Below are 18,525 nucleotides of genomic sequence, written 5' to 3'. Positions count from 1 at the left end.
CAGAGGAGAAGCCAGCAAAGGAGATGGGACAGGCACAACCAGCAGGCAGGAGAAGAGCAAAAAGCATGGCGTCCTGGAAGCCTGCAGAGGAAAACCTTGCAGAGCAGAGAAGGGTTCAGAGGTGCCACATGCTATGAAGGATCACCCTTGATGGGGACAGGAAAGGGACCACTGGCTTGGACAGAACAAAAGCTGTTAGTGACCATGCAAGTAGCTGTGCGGGAAGCTAATCCAGATGGAGTGAATTAGGAAGAGAAATGGAGAGGATAAAGCAGAACGGGTAGTAGTACACATTCTTCAAGAGAATGTAGTCTGGGGATGTGATCGATGCTAGGAGTAGGGGAGTGTGGACGCTAGGTGGGTCTGGCCTTTGTGCAGTGAGAAGGGGGAGGTCTGGAGGAAGGACTGAAAATGTGGAATTCTTGTAATTGCTCTGGGCCTGCAGAAGGCCTATGTGAGTGATCCTGGGGATCCTTGGGGAAGAACCTGAGCCCCTTGGAAGTAGAGTGCTATCTCAACACCAGACCCTGTCACCTGTTACTTGAGGATGGTAAGAAAGGCATGCATGGTAGCTCATTGTATTGTGAGGGGCTGTGAGGCACTTCCAAATTCTGTGTGTGGCCCTTCCTTCCCCAACAGCTGTCGCCTTATTTTCACCTCCTAGAACTGTGGAGGCCTGGTATCTGGCCCCCTCTTCTGTGAGTGAAAGGAAAGCATTCATTAAAGCTTGGTGGGAAAGTACCAGACAGCATTGTCAGTGTCGTCTCTGGGCCTTAAGTAGCTTCTACCCCACCTTCCCTGAACTCACGAATTTGAGCTAAAAACGCATACACACAGGTATCCAAAAATGTGGATGGATAGGACTGGCTGCTGCTTAGGAGTGGGTGGTTCTATTTACTGAGATGAGGAAGCCTGGGGGAGAAGTGGGTTTTTGGAGAGATGTGATTTGGGATGATGCTTGGCCCAGAGTAGAAACTCACTATTTATGCAATGAATGAATGAAATGTGGGCAGGCACAAGGCCGTGGGAATTGCACAGTGTGCATCAGTGTGCAAGGTGGAAGGAGGTGCTGCAAACTCCAAGATGAGCTGAGACTCAGGCTGTGGTTGTCATATGTGTGTCGTGGTGTGTACTGCTGATGACAGTGACCTCCTGGTGTGTGTGCTGTGCCAGGTGTGCCCGCCAGACCACTGGACCATAGTGCACAACTAAGTGCCAATGTGGCTGCTGTGAAGAAAAAAGACCACATTACAAAGTGCCTGAGTGCTAGTCCTAGTTATGTTGGTAACATACTCTGTGGCCTTGGGGAGAACCACTCAGGATCACAGAGCTTTGGTTTTTTCAGGAATGTAATGGGAAGGATGCTACTTGCCCTTTTTGTTACCCCAAAGCCATGGTGAGGCATACATGAGGTCACGTTCACACGACTAGGGAAATGTGTGGGTATTTCTCTGTGGGACTTTAGATATGCATGTGAATTTTCATCTTTACATATGTGAGTAGAGAGCTAAAGGGGAGCCTGATCTATGTGAGTTTGAGATTGGCCTCTCTTTCCGTGTGTGTGTGTGTGTGTGTGTGTGTGTGTGTGTGTGTGTGTGTATCCATATTCATGTGTATATGTGGAAAGAATCTATGTACTTACATTCTTACGTATGAGCTTCTGGAGGGCTGGTATTTGCTTAGTTGAGCGTCTAGATGGTTTGATGTGGTTTTCCTTGTGGGAATGCAAGCTGCCTACCTTAAGCACATGCTTTCATTTCTACAAACTGTCCGAGCTTCGTGGCAGCTCCGCTCCCCCTGCGCCTCTCTGCGGTGCAGGGTGCCATGCTGAGGGACATAGTATTTAGTTGAGGAACTCCCAAGCATCTCTAAAATCATGTCTGCATCGTCTGACACTTATGTGCATACCTGTGGCTGTGCCCCTTCTAGCTTCTCAGAGAGAGAAATTCCTAGGCCAGCTGCCTCTGTTCCATCAGGCCCACTCTTCTGTCAGGCTTCTTGCTAAAGGTGCAAGCTGTGGCAGCTGGGCTGTGTTTGTTTGCCCAGTACATTCTGCATTAGTGGATGTCAGTTTACTCAGGAAAGGAGCAACATTTGCCTTTTCCTAGGTCTAGTGGGGCTCACTGGGATGGCTGAACCCCCCAACCCAGGGACTGGGGAAGCTGCACTCTGAGGGTACCCAAGGCAGTCTGTGCTTGTAATCCCATTCTATCACATGCACTGTCCACTTTCACAAGTGATGTCCACCCTTATCAACTCTTTACTTACATTAACATGTATTTGAAAGGATGCGGTGTAGGGAAGAGATAATTCTTTGTGTAAGACTAAGGTCAATACTGTGCTTTCCCCAGCTACAAGAGCTGAACCTTTAATGCCTCTGATCAGGGTATTGTGTGGCACAAATGTCAGGGATGCTACTCACATCCTGGAAGGCATGGATGGCCACCCTGCCTTGGTCAATAGGTTGTTTAGTAGCTCACTGATATGCATGGCACAGCGTTTATTCCCTGCTCATTTGTAAGACTGAGTCACGATCTGCTGCAGAGTGATGATAGGGAGTGTCATGTCTATGTGAATGTGCTTTGTAATCCTTGAATGGTTGGGGAGGAAGAGAGAAACACTTATCAAAGTTTTCAAAATTGTTCCCTGAAGGTTATTAAGGTGGCAGTGTGAGTGCCAACAGGGCCTGGTGAATGAGCATCTCAAGTTGTGTCCTGTGTGGAATGGTATGTCCTTTGTGTGTCTCATGTGTCCTTCCAAGGCAAGATCCATGTATTTGTGTTAGCAAGGACCCAGAATTCTGGACTGCACTGAAGAGGAAAAGGTTGAGAGTCTGCAGAGGGCAAACAGGCACTTGGAGGACGTGCACACGCAGCTCTTCCCTCTGGAAATCTCCTGGTGATTTTGGGGCTCAAGGTTCCTGAGGTTGGGGTGAACTGAACCTGTTCATTTTTCTTTCCCAGAAGAGACAGAAGGAGAAGACACCACATGTCGATGTGGGAGCCACGCAGCAGCCACCTGTATGTGTGTACCGGTTTGCGTGTTTGTGAATGGTTCTGTGTGGGTGTGCCGATATCGTCTCAGTCCTTGCTATGGACAGAGTGGTACTGGGTGTGCATGTCAGTGAGTGCATTGGTGTGTGTGTGCGTGTGTGTGTGTGTGTGTGCATCTCACACATGATCTGTGAACATGCTCCTTTCAACTTGTGCTTATGTCAGTGTGTGTCTAAAGTGTGTTGCCATGTGTTGCTCCCTCTTCCATGTGGCCTATGAGTGGCGTGTGTTGACGTTGGTGATTAGTATTGGTGGGTGTTTCTTTTATGTAGGTGGCTGTGTACAGCTCCGTGTAGGCCTTGTGAGGGTACATGTGTGGGGGTACATGTGAGTGTGCCCTTAATAGCTGGTATATGTGCACCACCAACCCATGAGGGAAGGAGTGGTGTCTGCCCTCCTGCCCAGTGGGTCCACTCCTGTGTGCTCCTTTGTACATGTCATGTTCATGCGTTCTTGCTGCCATGAATACTCATCTAGGCCCCTGAGCCTCAGTGCTCAGCAGTGCTTTTGGGAATGAGCGGATCGTGGTCAACGCAACATGGTCTTCTGTGGGTTTTGTTAGCTATGTAGAAGAGACCCATGGCTCTCTTACTTTTGGGTGGTAATGCCAAAATTTTTAGCATGAATCTGTTTGCCACTGTTCTCAGCCTTATTAGTATCTAATCATGGTATGTTGCAACTCTTGCAATCCCAGGCTGCAATATTAGAGGGAAGAGAGACCTGGACGGCAGTGGTTGGGGATGGACCTTGAGTCAGGGTCATTGGGGGTACAGTGTGGGCTCCAGCTGGTGCTCTGAATCAAAGGAGCATAGGGGAGTGAAAGCCTGGTGAGTCTTTGTACAACTGCCCTCTCAGGCCCTGCAGACATGGGATTCAGTCTTAGACTCATTTCTACCCAAGCCCTTGGCCACCACCGAGCAGGGATTGGAGTGAAAAATACTGTGGATTGGGCTGGGAGGCACTGGTCCATCAGTGGACTTATGCGTGGCCACTCTGCTCCCTGCATCTTTCTGTGCTTCCTGTCTTAAATCTGGGTTCTCCCATTCCCTCCCCCACCATGTCCCCCAACCCACTGTGGCGCCTGTGGCAGCCCTCCCTGGCTGGTGGCTCCTGGTGCTAACAGGCCCTTCTCCTTTCACCTTTGTCAGGAGGGAGCGGCGGCGCCGGCACCACATGTCAGTGTGGGAGCAGCGCACCAGCCAGCTGAGAAGGCACATGCAGATGTCCAGCCAAGAAGCCCTCAACAAAGAGGAGGCCCCGCCGATGAACCCCCTCAACCCGCTCAACCCACTGAGTCCCCTCAACCCACTCAATGCGCATCCCAGCCTCTACCGGAGATCCAGGCCCATTGAAGGCCTAGCTCTAGGCTTGGGCCTGGAAAAGTGTGAGGAGGAGCGCATCAGCCGGGGGTCATCCCTCAAAGGGGAGAGAGGGGACCTGACCAGTGCGCTGGACAACCAGAGGAGCCCCTTGTCCTTAGGCAAACGGGAGCCACCGTGGCTGGCCAGGCCTTGTCATGGGAACTGTGACCCCACCCAGCAGGAGACTGGGGGAGGAGAGACTGTGGTGACCTTTGAGGACCGGGCCAGGCACAGGCAGAGCCAGAGGCGCAGCCGGCACCGTCGTGTCAGGACCGAAGGCAAGGAGTCTGCATCGGCCTCCCGGAGCAGGTCTGCCAGCCAGGAGCGGAGTCTGGATGAAGCGGGGTGTCCTGAGGGGGAGAAGGACCATGAGTTCCGGGGCAGCCATGGAAGCAAGGAGCCAACAATCCACGAAGAGGAACGATCCCAGGACTTAAGGAGGTAAACAAGTCCCACACACGGCACGAGCTGGTGTTAGGAATTCTTCAGGAAGCCTTCTCAAGTCTCGGTTTCCCCTCTTATAAAATGGAAATGATACTAAAATACCTTTAAACTGTATGAATAAGTGTAACAGGCAGTGGGATTTGTTGCCCTGAAAATGAGTGTCTGTCTTTGAGGACATCTCGCTGGGAGTGGGGCAAGGTGCAGTGACAGGAATAAAGCTGCAGACCTGGCCAGCAGGCTCCAGCTTCTCTCCACCTCTGCGGCAGATACTTGAGTGCTGACTGTGCCCTCCTCTCTCTTCTCAGGACCAACAGTCTGATGGTGCCCAGAGGCTCCGGGCTGGCAGGAGCCCTGGATGAGCCAGACACACCCCTGGTCCTACCCCAGCCTGAGCTGGAAGTGGGGAAGGATACAGTGCTGGTGGAGCGGGAGCCAGAGGGCAGCAGTGAGCAAGCCCTCCTGGGGGACGTGCAACTGGATGTGGGCCGCGGCATCAGTCAGAGTGAGCCAGACCTGTCCTGCATCACAGCCAACACAGACAAGGCCACCACTGAGAGCACCAGCGTCACCGTCACCATCCCCGAAGTGGGCCCATTGGTGGATTCAACAGTGGTGCACAGTGAGCACAGTCCCTGTCCCCCTCTCCAATTCCTTCTGCCTGGAGCTGGGGACCGCTGGCTCGGGCCCTTCCAGTAAAACCACGGGGGAAGTCCCACCAGCATCACTAAAGAGCTGGCAACTAGTAAAATAGTGGCAGTTTCACCTGCAAAAATAAGCTAGAATTTTCTGGATCTTAGAATTTGCCTAGAAAAATTTTCTTAAGCTGTGGTCCTGTGATCGTTCTAGAGTCTACAGTGATCACTTGTAACTTTGTACCCAGGTATGCATTCAGCTAGTTGACTTCTCTGCGACCTCCCCGTGCTCTGCTGCCCCGTCAATGAGGGACCTTTGCTGAGGAGGACCTCAGCAGGGGGTCTTCCTGGCCCTGGCTATGCTCAGTCAGTGGCCTCTCTAAAACCTCTGCATCTCTCCAGGTCTCAGTTTGTCATTTACAAAATGAGAGAGTTGAACTAGCTGACCTCTGAGGCCTTGCTGTGGACTAGCATTTTTTTTTATTCTATTACTCAGATCAACTCTTTTTCTCCCAGAGCTTTTAGTCACATTCTCTCTCCATCAGAGTTTCCTCAGGCAACCAATGTTAATCTATGAAATTTAAAGGGAAACAACAAACATTTCCTCTACTTTTGCACCCTGCCGCAGTGCCCATTTTTGCATTAATCCTCCTCCCACCCCTGCCCTGATCACATCCCATGCCCGCATTAATCCCACAGCTTGTGACTGCCTCACTCCCGTGTCCCACCTGGTTTTCTTTACTTCTACTGCCCTGTGTTCCTTCCTTCATGTTCTCCACATGCAAAATGCCAGTTCTGTTTTTTCCTGGAATTGACTTGGGTGCATTTCAGGATCTGAGACTCACAGATTCTTTTTGTGTCTGTTTGATTCTATACTTAATGAGTAAGAAGTGTTTGGACTGTCTTATATAAAAAACAACATAAGACACCGTCCTCCTATTTCCAAAGCTAGACGGTAGCCTTGGTCATAGGTGTGAGGATGGGCCATGAAGATTTTTAGATACTTTGTATGATTTACCTTCCACGTGGCCCTGTGTGGGCCTGGACCACAGATGCTTCTTGGATCTGGCTGCAGGGCAGAGTCATTCCCTGAGCGGAGAGCAGTAGGAGAAGTCGATTGGGTCCCTCCCCCATTTCTGATAGCCCGAGCCTCCTGCCAGTTAACCCACACAGTGTCCTGCTTATGGAAAGAGAGCAGCAGTGGAGAACCCTACCTCACCCCCGGCTCTTTTGTCTTTCCAGTCTGGGAGTGCAGTCACACAGGCCTATATTCATAAGAATATTACATTCTTATAGCTACATCCATCATGGCTGGAAAGAGCACCACCAAAATAGTAGCCACAAGCAGAGGAATCATTTCTTGAAATCTTCCACTGCAATGATATCTCATTTCAAGCATATCAGATTTCAAATTGGGAGCCCATACTAGCTGTGTGACCTTGGAATAGGCACTTAGATTGCCTAAACTCAGTTTTCTCATCTATATAATAGGAATAATATTATATGCCACTCAAGGTGTATTGATGTGTGAGTTCAGTAAGGAACAAGAATTTGTATTAATACTTAAACTTTGTAAACTTTGCAACAGAAACAGCCCTGCTATTTGCCAGACTGTAAATATTTAACAAGAGAAGGGGAACAGATGACTTCATTTAGGTGGCATAAAAGGCTATCCTACATAAAACGTGGGCAAGGGTAACAAGAGGAAGAAAGGGCTTAATTTAGTGTAATGTGTGAAATCCTACCATGTTTGCAAGTTCTAAGGGAATTCCTGTGGTCCTTTCATCTCCTCTCTGTGCTGTTATCAACTGAAAATGAAGGGCAGCACGCATGTAGCCAAGTTACTAAAGATTTCAATACATTCCTTTTGCAGTTAGCAACAAGACTGATGGAGAAGCGAGTCCTTTGAAGGAGGCAGAGATCAAAGAGGAGGACGATGAAGTAGAGAAGAAGAAGCAGAAAAAGGAGAAGCGAGAGACAGGCAAAGCCATGGTGCCCCACAGCTCCATGTTCATCTTCAGCACCACCAACCCGTAAGTCACCCTCGTGTGACTCTTGTTTTGGTACTAGTGGAGTCAACCAGGGTTTGAACCAGGACTGGATGGTGGGGAGGAGGAAGGATAGGAGCCCAGTTCTCTTCCTAAGCCTTCTCCATAATGATGGAAGGTGCCAGGCATGGAAGCATCTGGGACCCATTGGGTAAGGTAAGATGGGTCACTAAGTTAAATCGCTTCTGAATGCTGTGCATACTCTACACTGTGACTGAACACAGGATGCAGGAGAAATGTGAGGAAAGGGCTCTTCACCCATTGTTTGGTCAATAGGTGGCACCGGGGAGAAGGGAAGTCTACTTGAGGATGTCAGCAGACGTTCTGGGGGAGAGAGCTGAGATTGTGGCCCCTGCACTGGAGTTTAAGGGTTTGGGTTTAAACTGTGTCCTGTTTATAGGTTTTGAAGTGGACATGTTCACTGGAACAGAGGTAGGGGCATAGTGAGCATGTCATGGGTAGCTCTACAGTTAGGATGAGGAAAGATGAGATATGGAAAGAGAAACTGTCTTCTGTGGGACATATAGACCAGGTTCTGAGACCAGGAGGACAAGGAAACTTTTGGTGGCCACGTGGATAGCATCATGCAGAGCTCTGGGATGGGATGGAACTTGGGTTGAAAGTGTCAGTTCGTCTAAGACCGAAACACAGCACATAGAATATAGACACTTCCAGCAGATCAGCCTGGGGGCAGGGTACGAAAACCCACTGCTGTTTTATCAAAAGACTTAGAATCAAACTCTGTTCCTTGGTGCTTTGTAAGTTGCTAAGAAGGCCTCAGTTTCCTTCGAGCAAGGTAAAGCACTATGGAGCACCCGAGCTTGTGCAGTCTGAGGCTGGCTGCTCTCATGACTGGGTGTGCTTATAGATAATGTATCCTGGCTTGCATGCTGCAGCCTTTAGCCAATCTGATTACTTTCTCCCACTGGAGCTGGAAATCAAGGGTGGTGCCTGAGAAATTAAATTGCTCTCCCTGTTGGCTTTCTTTGGCGGAGGTCTGGCTGTCTAAAATAGGCTGATGTGTGTAGGGGGTGGGAGTAGGAGGCGTGGGCGTGAGTAGTATGGGAGCCCAGCTTCTCAGGGCTCTACCCTCCTCCCACACACAGGATCCGGAGGGCCTGCCACTACATTGTAAACCTGCGCTACTTTGAGATGTGTATCCTCCTGGTGATCGCAGCCAGCAGCATTGCCCTGGCAGCAGAGGACCCAGTCCTGACCAACTCGGAGCGCAACAAAGTGGGTGCACAGGGGGCCATTTGTCAATCTCTGAAGTACCCTGGGATCCACCCAGTGCCTACCCCTCCCCTCCAGCATTAGAGGTGAACCAATATGGTGGGAAGGTTGCTGGGGAATGAGGAAGGATGGAGAAGATGGTCTTCCTGTTCCGCAGAGGAGTGCCATTCCCAGAGTAGGCCTCATGTCACCAACCACACCTTGTGTCTGTATGCTGCAGCTGTGGGTATTGCACTGAGCCAGCCAGGGCCCTGAGGGGCTCTGCAGAGACCTGAGGGTTTAGATGCAGGATCTGACATGGGGTCATGGGTGATGTGTGTGAAACTGGGGGCTACAGCTCCAGCACAGGAAATTGAGATATCTCTGGACATCCCCAATGGTGCATGTAAGATAAGATGGTTGTGAGAAGGAAAAGAACTGACAGAGATTCCAGGTCCTGGGTCAGAACTAGAATGAGGATTCTGTGGAACCCTTCAAGCCCAAGAAATTAAGCTCTGGCCAGGGACCAGCCACTGAACCTTGTGCCCCAGCAGGCAATGAGTCACTGAGCCATGTGCCTCTCCTCCGTGCATCCTCCTGTGAGTCCAGTTAGTGGCTGTAACCTCATGTCTTCTTTCTGAATGAAATTAGGAGGCAATGGGGTGGTTGTGCAGGACTTCATATGTCTGTGATGGCCTCACATGGTTCTCTTTCCTTCTGCCGTATGTATCTTGCAGGTCCTGAGGTATTTTGACTATGTTTTCACAGGCGTGTTCACCTTTGAGATGGTTATAAAGGTAAAAGTTTCCAGAAGAAACTTGGGCTCTGGGTGGGTCACCTGTCTACTTCTTTTGTTTCGGCCCCTTCCCTGAGGCTGTCATCTACTCATTCATGACAGGGCTCCAGGAGGGCTTCCTGCCCAGTGCACTTCTTGGCTTGACACTGGGTGCATGCCAGGGCAAGGGTTAGGCAGAGATGAATATTCCTAGATCCCATCTGGTCCCAGCTATAACTGTCCCCTACAACCGCTGTAATGCCCCTCAGGTCTTTATTATTCCCAGTTTCACCTGTTTAAGGTTTTACCCTTGCAGATGTGACAAGGTCTAGAGCTGTGGACCACTAAAGAAAGGAGGAATATGGCGGGGTTCTATAAAGACTAAGAAAGTTAGTGGCTTTGAAAGGAGGCCTCAGGCCTCACATTATCCAATAAGACCCTATTAGACCCCCATTGCTCTCAGACCCAGATTAGGGGTGCTGGCGGAAAGACGGGCAGTGGAGGCATTGCCAGAGTGAACCAGGGCACTGGGTATATGTTGCCTGTACCCTCTGGGCTCATCCATGTATGTTCACACCCTTGGCCTGCAGATGATAGACCAAGGCTTGATCCTGCAGGATGGCTCCTACTTCCGAGACCTCTGGAACATCTTGGACTTTGTGGTGGTGGTTGGTGCATTGGTGGCCTTCGCTCTAGCGTAAGTGGCTCTTTTCTATATTTTGGTTCCTTCCCTTCTCCTCTTCCTAGAGACACTGGCTGATCTGAGGCCTTCTCTAGGTTAAACTTGACAAATGAAACACTTGAAGTGGGTCATCAAAGGCTGCCCTGGACATCTGCTTGCCAGTTGCCCTCAGCAGAGCTTCTCAGGGCGTTACAGCTTCAGCCCATGTGCTCTAAACGATGGGATAGAGAAGTAGAAGGGAGCATCAGGAGAAGAAGTTAGAGGCCTTTGGAGATCTTTGCTGGAGATGGGTAAACGTGCCAGGTGCTCAGTGTATGGGCAGTGCCTACTGCACCCAGGGACAGACCCAGAGTTTTCTGAGGTGCCATTATGCTTCTTGAACCTGACAAATGAACAGGTTAGAGCATGTGGAGAGCAGAGCAAAATTGTGCATCCCAGAATCTTGAGTGTAGAAAGATTCTCTGATCATGGACAGGAATGACTGAAAATTAGTCTAGGGTCATAAAAGCCAACTGTTCAAACCTTTCCTGACAGCAAACTTAAGAAAATGGTCTTAAACCATTTAGGCCACTAAACCACATTTATTATATTTGGGAGAATTTTTTTCTCTATGCACATATCTAGCTGAAGCTGGTTTAGTCATATTTTGAAGTTTCCCGTGGAACTGGGCAAAGGGAAAGGGTTCTCCTAGCCCTGGAAAGGAAATAGAGATGCTTTAAGGTTTAGTCATATTTTGAAGTTTCCCATGGAACTGGGCAAAGGGAAAGGGTTCTCCTAGCCCTGGAAAAGAAATAGAGATGCTTTAAGGACCTCTTCGCTAACCAGATTTGGAGAGGGGCCTAAAAGGATGTGTGGCAGCCTTCTGGGTTCTGTCTGAACCCAGAGCATCTCTTTTCAGATGGCACCATGGAATTCCCCGAGCCTTCCTTCCAATTTCTTTGAGTACAAGTTGGAGACCTTGTCTACTAAACAGGACTAGCTACACTTTCTTTCTGATGAGATGAAAGGAAAACATCTAGCTGATTTCATGGAAGGCAGCTGTGTGGGGAATGGGAAAAGATGTGTCTACAGGTCTGCCCGTCCCAGGTCCAAATGGTCAAAGAAGGATCATATATCCTACCTTCTTGCAGGCACTGAGAGCTTCCATCACTTGTCCATCCTGGCAGATAAAGAAGTGTACCATAAGAACTAGAAAAGAATGCTTTTTCAGTGGCCTAGAGGCAAGGTGTGCTCTGTCTGTAGGAGAGGTGAGAGTTCTCCAGCTATTCTGAGTCCAAGATCTCCCTGGAAGCAGATTGTGTCCATTGCTGCCATGGCCACGAGAAACTTTCCAAGGAGAGCCCACTGGGGTGGTTGTGATTCTGAAACAGGTGGCAATCACAATAGCTGTAGTGTTCTTTGTACTCATGTGCACCAGTACCTTGACCCTGTTAGAATCATATCCAATCAATTTTGCCCTCAACAGACTTGGAAATGTTCTATCAGACTAAACTGTTCCAAAGAAATTTTACAAAAGTACACATGCATTCCTCACACATCAAAATTCTGTAAGAGTCTCACCATGACAGAAAGTAAAGAAATTCTGGACCTACCAGGAGGACTACCAGCTTCTCCTTCTTGAGAAAGTTGCCTTAACATGTTTCTGTCAGCCTGAAACATGATTGGTATGTATGTGATTATCCCACTGAGGAGCTTCTACCACTGATGGTACAATGGGTCTTTTCACTAATAAAATAAATTTTTAAAAGGCTGCCCCATAGGATTGTCATGCATGTACCTCCAGTGGTTCAAGCACCCAGCAGTGAGACCTCCTAATTATGGCCCTGTCATGAACATGTTAAACCCTGGCTTTGTCATAGGGAAGCCCACCTTTTTCAGGTGAGAGATAAATAAATTATTACCTTTAGGTTTTAAAAAGTCAAATTTGCTTTTCATTTTATTAGTTCATTTGCGTACATTATTCACCATATTGTTCTTCTCTCTTATTTTGATTCAGCAGAATAGTTTGTCTTTGTGGGTGAAAAGAGAGCAGCACCTAGGATAGGAGATATGGACATGAGGTGAGGTAGCACCTAGTTTGAACTCCAGCCCCTCTTCTTTCCAGTTTTGGGGCCCTGAACCTTACAGTTTCTTATCTCTAAAATGGAGCCAAATCAAAGCATGTAAAGCATGTCAGATTCTGTTAATGTGAGTGGTTGACGAGTATTAATTCCTTGCATTATTCTAATTTTCCCATATCATGTCATGAAATCTGGAGGTTGAAAGAAAATATGCATTGGTGCATAATGTATGCAAATAATTGAAAATGACTGCAGGCTGGTCCAAGACTTGGCTGTTTCCCACGCATGCACCCTGTACCCATCTTGTACAGACAGTGACCAGGCAGGTGCATTGGTGCTAGTGTGGGTGGGTGGTGCATTTTTGGGGAAACCTCGCCTTGCCTGCCCTGTGCCCACAGCCTAGCTATATTTCCCTGTGTTCTGTAATTTTGATGTGCTGTAGGGTTGTCATCTATCTTGTTCTTTCTTTGTGCTCTTTGAAACATGGTAGTGGTGGCTTTGGTGCTGGTGGCGGGGGAAGTCTTAACAGCCTGGAGCCGAAACCTCTCTGTTGGTCCTCAGACCAGGTACAGTGCAAGGGACCTCCAGAAATCCCCTGGTTTTGGGATCCATGCTTTTGTAATGGATTAAGAGTTGTGATCCATCGCTTGCTATTAGTGATGTCATCCCTTGAACTGTCTCTTCATTTCTCTCTGAAATGTAAATGGTACTTACTCATCCTTCTCCACCCACTCTCCTTTGTCATTGTCCCTCCAAGCTTGCTATGCCAATTCCTTTTCCCTTCTCTGCTTATAGAGCAGGCGCCTACTCTCCCTTCCTCTGGTCTTTCTCACATTTGCTGAAGTATGACAATGCTTTCTCCCATTCATATTTCCATGCTTCCTAACTCTACTCTTTCCCTTTTCTCATGAGGGTATCAGAGAATTCAGCTCTCCTAGCCTTTAGTGGGGTTCACAGGAGTCCTACCTGCCAGCACAGTGGCATGTCCTGGAAAAGAGTGAAATAGCCACTGAGTCCATGTCCCTCCATAGTCAGAGGCTCAGGTCGGCAGAGAAGCCAAATGTGGGGTTGTCTGCAGGCTTGTCAGGCATTTTTGTCCTTGTGGGTATAACTTGCGTTGCCATCCCATAGATTAGCCCTAGCAAATGCCCACTATTCAGATAACCTTACTCCTGCTCTAGTTTCTTTCTTTCCTGCTTGGAATTGAACCTTGTCCTCCTGAGGTTTCTGCAAAGGCATGCTTAGTGGATTTGAGCAATTGATAGTGGTTGCCATGGTTGCCATCATTATGTGGCTCCTCAGAAATCAAAGGTGACTTGCCATTCCTTCCATCACTGCCATCGAAGACCTTCTTAGAACCCAACCCAACTTGCAAGGGCATTGCCTGTCACCATGAGGAAAGAAGAGCCTCTAGCTGAATTCTCCAAGAAAGCTATGCTGTTTCTGAGCCCTGCTGCTGTAGAGATCTGCATCTGCCATCATGTGTGTTTCCTTAAAGCATATGTGTTGTGTATGTAGCAGCTGGAGAGAAATCTCTGTTCTCTATGGCTGAATACATCAAGTAAAGGGATTCTTTATAATGTAAACCTGACAAATTATGTTTGAGAATTTGACTGATTTTAAAGAATTGGGTAAGGGAATGTATGTTATCACTGTGGGCATACCAGGGGATAAGAAAATCAATGGAAGGTTATTTTGTAACTTTTTTTGTTCTTTCTTGTCCACTTTTACATTATAAAGCATTTATAAGAACACTCAAGTCTCCTAAGCCCAGCATCTCTGTAGGGAGGTGGGCAGGGTTTTGGCAGGGGTTGGAAACAGCTCTCCCTAATTCCTCTGCCCTCACAAAATCCCACTTTCTGGGCCATATGGAGACACGGAGTGTTTGCCAACTATAAATGTCCTGAGCTGTACCTTTCCTTCTGAGATTTCAATAAGAGTCTTGTGAATAATGGGTCAGTGAAACCTTTGTGTTTTATCTTTTTCTTCCTGCAAAAGGGAGAATCTTCTGTATAATAATTCTTTCCTATTTAAAGGACCAGAAACTGCTCTTCTCAATTTCCTCACACCCTGTTGCCATCGCTTCTGCTTCCTGACCTGCTGGGTTGGAAGGTGGAGATGGTTACAGCCTTGGCATTTCTGGGAATGTATACGGACACATTCCCTCACCCCGGGTACCACTCAGAGTCAGCTGCCTGTGCGAAAGCCATGTGACCACTATGTAGATTGCATTTGTGACCCTCACAGGATCTTGGATGGTGAAGATGATGTCTGTGTCCTCAGGGTTCAGTTTATACAGGGACTTGGACGGGCAGAGAGGTGGGGCAGCATCTCAAAGAAGAGAGCCAGAAGGTGCATGTTTGATACCTGCACTTCACCCAAGGGCCCTAATCTCTCCATTTTCACTATTCTACATGTTAATTGACAAATTCACTTTGCCCAGGAAGGTGACCTCCTTGGGTTACATTCTCAGTAGTAAGCCACAGTGCATGATTGCTTGTCAGCACAAATGTTTTTCATTTTTCATTTTTATCAGTACCAGGGATCGAACTCACGACTGCCTGCTTACAAGGCAGGCGCTTATGCCACTGAGCTAAATCCCCAGCCCTAGCACAAATGTTTTAATAGAAAAAGCCCCAGCAGTCCTGCTCCCTCCTGCTCCCCTGCCCGCAGACTTACTCTGGCTGTGCATCCGTCAGCACTCTGTGTCACACAGGCTTTCTGGCAGCTGATGTCGAGGCTTCTTGTTGCCATTTACTGTTTTAGCAGGGCATGAGGTGAGGTCAGGACTCCCTGGCATGCAGGGGGATCTGGCCCACAGCCACACTTGGCCTTTCGTTTTTCAATCCGTAGCCAAAAATGAAAACATGAGTCAATCTGCTTCTTGGTGCCAGAAGGAACCAGAGTTCCCACATTAGCTTTTATTACATTCTTTTCATTTAAGCATGCTTCTTTTCTGACACTTGACACTTTGCCCTCGTTGCTAAGATGCATAAGGTCTCTGTTGCATTTAGAGCTGGCTGTAGTAGCAGAACTGGTTCCGAATTTTCAGTGAAACAGGCACAGGCAGTGTGAGATTTGGAAGGGTCCTCTAGAGCTAGAGGTTATGCTCCTCGGGTCTGGTAGTGTTTGTGGCATTTTGTGTTTCTGAAGGTAAGGGTGTACACACATAGCAAAGGAGGGACTGCTGAGAACCCAAATGCTAGTACAAACAATGGAACATGGCTGGCTTCCCAGCCACCTCTTCACTGCCGCCTCTATCTAAGGTGGTCCCTTCAAAAGATGGTTATGGTTCTTCTGCAGCCTCCAGTCTTTCAGAACTGAGAGTCACCTAAAGAAAGCTGTAACTACACATTCATCTTGTAGGAAGGAAAGTGGGCAAACTACTACTTCACAGAAAGAAGGTCCATTCACTGCTGATTCAGATAGACCATCCAGTTCCCCTATTCTGGAAGAGAATGGAGGATTAAAACTGAATTTAGCGGTCAGGTAGCCCCTTAACTGTAGATTTAGGATGCTGGATGGAAATGAATTGAAAATTTCCAGCGTGAGCAGATAGGAGGATGTTGTTCCTCAAGATTCCAGTGTTAAGAGTCAACTCAAGTGACTTCTTCATCTGACTTTGTACCCAGGCAGGGACTCTTGGAGTGGTCACCGCTGTATTATACCCCAGCTGCCTTGAAAATGGGGCTTGGGAAATACAGAATGGAATGTATATGGAGGGAGTGTCTGAAAGGAGGGGTTAAGTTTCCTATTTACCTGTTCATGATTTTAAGACTCAGCATGCATGGTTTGGCAAACACTGAAAAATGTGATTGGTGTTGCTGAGGAGTCCCCTGGAAAATATGCATTTGCAGCACTCTGTCCTATAGTGCACACACCTAAGTAATTCTCTTTATCCCCAGCACATTTGGAAGATACTTGGTTATAAGTAGGATCTTGGCCATAAACTAAGCAAAATGAAATGGTTCAATCAGGAAACTGTTCCTTCCACATGGTAACCAGCAACTAGTCTGACCAGACCCAGATTCAAAAAGCACTATAGAAGGCGAGGCTTCATGCCATGAGAAGAGCGTAGCCTTGCAGGACTAATGGCAACCTGTCACTCTAAAAGTAGGTTTAGGGTACTCTGAGACCTTCATGATGGGTCTTCCGGAAGTATTGCCCAGACCATGTGACCTGCCCACCATCTGCTTAATCCACACTCACAGGGCCACAGCTTAGAATTCCAAATTAGTCTCCAGCTGGGAGGCTGTATTGGCTGTACTTCAGGCAAGGCCTTCCTCGAAAGATCAGCAGATGATTTTGGGGTATGTCTGGAACAGGAAGACTAGGAAGAAATACAAATCAGGTCACTGTTCAGCAGACTGAATGGCATAACTGCTAGAAGACAGATGCTTTGCTGCCTCCTGTTGCTGTTTAGTGCCTGGACAGAAAATACCTTCCACTTGCAGTACTGTGCTGTGTAGTGCAGAGGAGAAAATTCACAAAAGGGTGTCATATATATGAGAAGCTTGTTGAGGTCCACGTACAGAAAGGAATAGGCGTCAAGCACTTAGCTAGTTCTATGGTTACACAACAAAGATAGAATAACAGTAGATTTAAGGCATATGGGTGAACTCAAGAGATGCTAAGGCATGGAAAGAAGGAAAAATAATTTCCTGATGGCAGCAGCAGCAGTGACATGGTCAGAGTGCTAAGTTGAGATTTTCCCATAAGCAATCATAGTCTTACCCACAGGTCTTAGAGAGGCAAGCGTTATTAGTACAAAAGGGGAAACTTCCTTCTCATTTCCTTGAATACTTTATTTCATTTATTCTGACAGTCCACTTTATGGTTTGGGAATGAACTGCCAGAGTTTTGACTAGTTCGACTTATTTGACGAGTAAAGAGTGCAGTGAGTTTATGAGCAGCCTTGGTGTGCTGATTTCAAGTTCAGTGTTTTCTCCAGTATGTCAGAGTCCCTTCTGCCATGATGATCCAGGTGGTACCAGGTCATTAATCCCAATAAACTCAAAGCAGTGGCTTGCCCTGACCTCTCTCAGCATGCAGATCCTTTATTTCTACTTGGACATACACAGGATCTACAGGGCAGACGGTGAAGTGCACCCCTGGGTTCATCCATCTTGATGTTTCACCTGTAACTTTTTCTGCCTGTGAACTGACCCAGACTGACTATAGTGAGTAAAAGATATTGTCTTAATATTCGAGCTCAGAAATTGCTTGTTTCTCTCCCTATTTCTTTCTTCAGTTACAATCCTTCCCTTTTGAGAGGTATTGTGATATGGCACATAAAAGCTTAGGATTCAGCATTGACACAGTGAGTTCTAAATTCTAGCAATATTAATTATTAGCTGCTTTAAATCACTGAACTTCTGCTTCTTCATCAGCAAGTGGGAATTAAAACTAAATGTATTTTGGTCCAATGAGATTAAATAAGGTAAAATATATTTAGTGTTCAATATAGTATCAGGCACTTAAATTATATAATAAGTGGTAATTATATAATTACCAGGTAATTATCCAGACCCTTCAGGAAAGTACTCAAAGTTCCTCCCAGCATGTCTTCTCTTCCTGTCTTACCCTTCTACAAGCCTAGCCCTTCCCCCAAGGCAAGAGATTCCTTCAGACGCTGCAATGTTGCCTCCTGGGATTTTGAGGAGGGCAAGGGACCAGGACACTGAAAGAGTGCTGGGCTTGGGCTTCTAGATACAGCTCAGTGGTAAAGCATTTGCCTGATACGCACCATGCACCACTGCAAAAAAAGGAAAAAAAGAATGAAGCACTCTTCAGTGCTCACTGCGTCCTCTCGGCTGCCATGGAAAGGAAAGCCTGTTCGTAGCAGCAATCAGCTTGAGTGTGTCCTCTGAGAAGAGGGGACCTGGCAGCTGGAGAACAAGACGACGGTGAATGATGAGTGATTACACATGACACATCTGGAGGACAACTCGACGACTGAGCTATAAAACCCTCATCTTTTACTGATGAGACACGAGAGAAACAGCATTATTTTGTCCTAGAGACAGTCTGCTTACAGATAAGTGGAAAATAAATGGTAAAGTAAGTGTCCCACTGACTCTCAGTTGAAGCAGGACAAGTGTTGTAGCCCGTGGAGTTATCCTCAGACTTTTATATTACAGTCAACTCTTAAATCTGTTGAAATTCTAACTAGCTATGATGTATAAAACAAATCTGATTATACATTTAATAACAAAGGCTAAGGGTTATATCAGATGACTTATTTAGATGATTCTTGAA

At 47.4% G+C, this 18,525-nt stretch overlaps 1 protein-coding gene across 3 annotated transcripts in view; it reads left to right on the top strand.

The window, feature by feature from the left end:
- Cacna1e (calcium voltage-gated channel subunit alpha1 E) overlaps positions 1 to 18,525 on the top strand; it is a 479,237-nt gene that overhangs the window by 397,687 nt on the left and 63,025 nt on the right. For all 3 annotated transcript variants that reach the window (XM_063240090.1, XM_063240088.1, XM_063240089.1), the window contains exons 21-27: positions 2,964 to 3,020; positions 4,202 to 4,855; positions 5,164 to 5,477; positions 7,364 to 7,523; positions 8,645 to 8,774; positions 9,488 to 9,547; positions 10,116 to 10,222. In XM_063240090.1, the coding sequence (XP_063096160.1) occupies positions 2,964 to 3,020; positions 4,202 to 4,855; positions 5,164 to 5,477; positions 7,364 to 7,523; positions 8,645 to 8,774; positions 9,488 to 9,547; positions 10,116 to 10,222 (1,482 nt within the window). The remainder of the gene's footprint in view (positions 1 to 2,963; positions 3,021 to 4,201; positions 4,856 to 5,163; positions 5,478 to 7,363; positions 7,524 to 8,644; positions 8,775 to 9,487; positions 9,548 to 10,115; positions 10,223 to 18,525) is intronic.

This window comes from Cavia porcellus, unplaced genomic scaffold, assembly GCF_034190915.1.
Source record: "Cavia porcellus strain 051 isolate PalLab524CR breed Dunkin Hartley unplaced genomic scaffold, mCavPor4.1 scaffold_29, whole genome shotgun sequence".
Classification (NCBI taxonomy): Eukaryota; Metazoa; Chordata; class Mammalia; order Rodentia; family Caviidae; genus Cavia; species Cavia porcellus.
The sequence above is the reverse complement of the archived record's forward strand: the minus strand, read 5'-3'. Positions and strand labels throughout refer to the sequence as shown.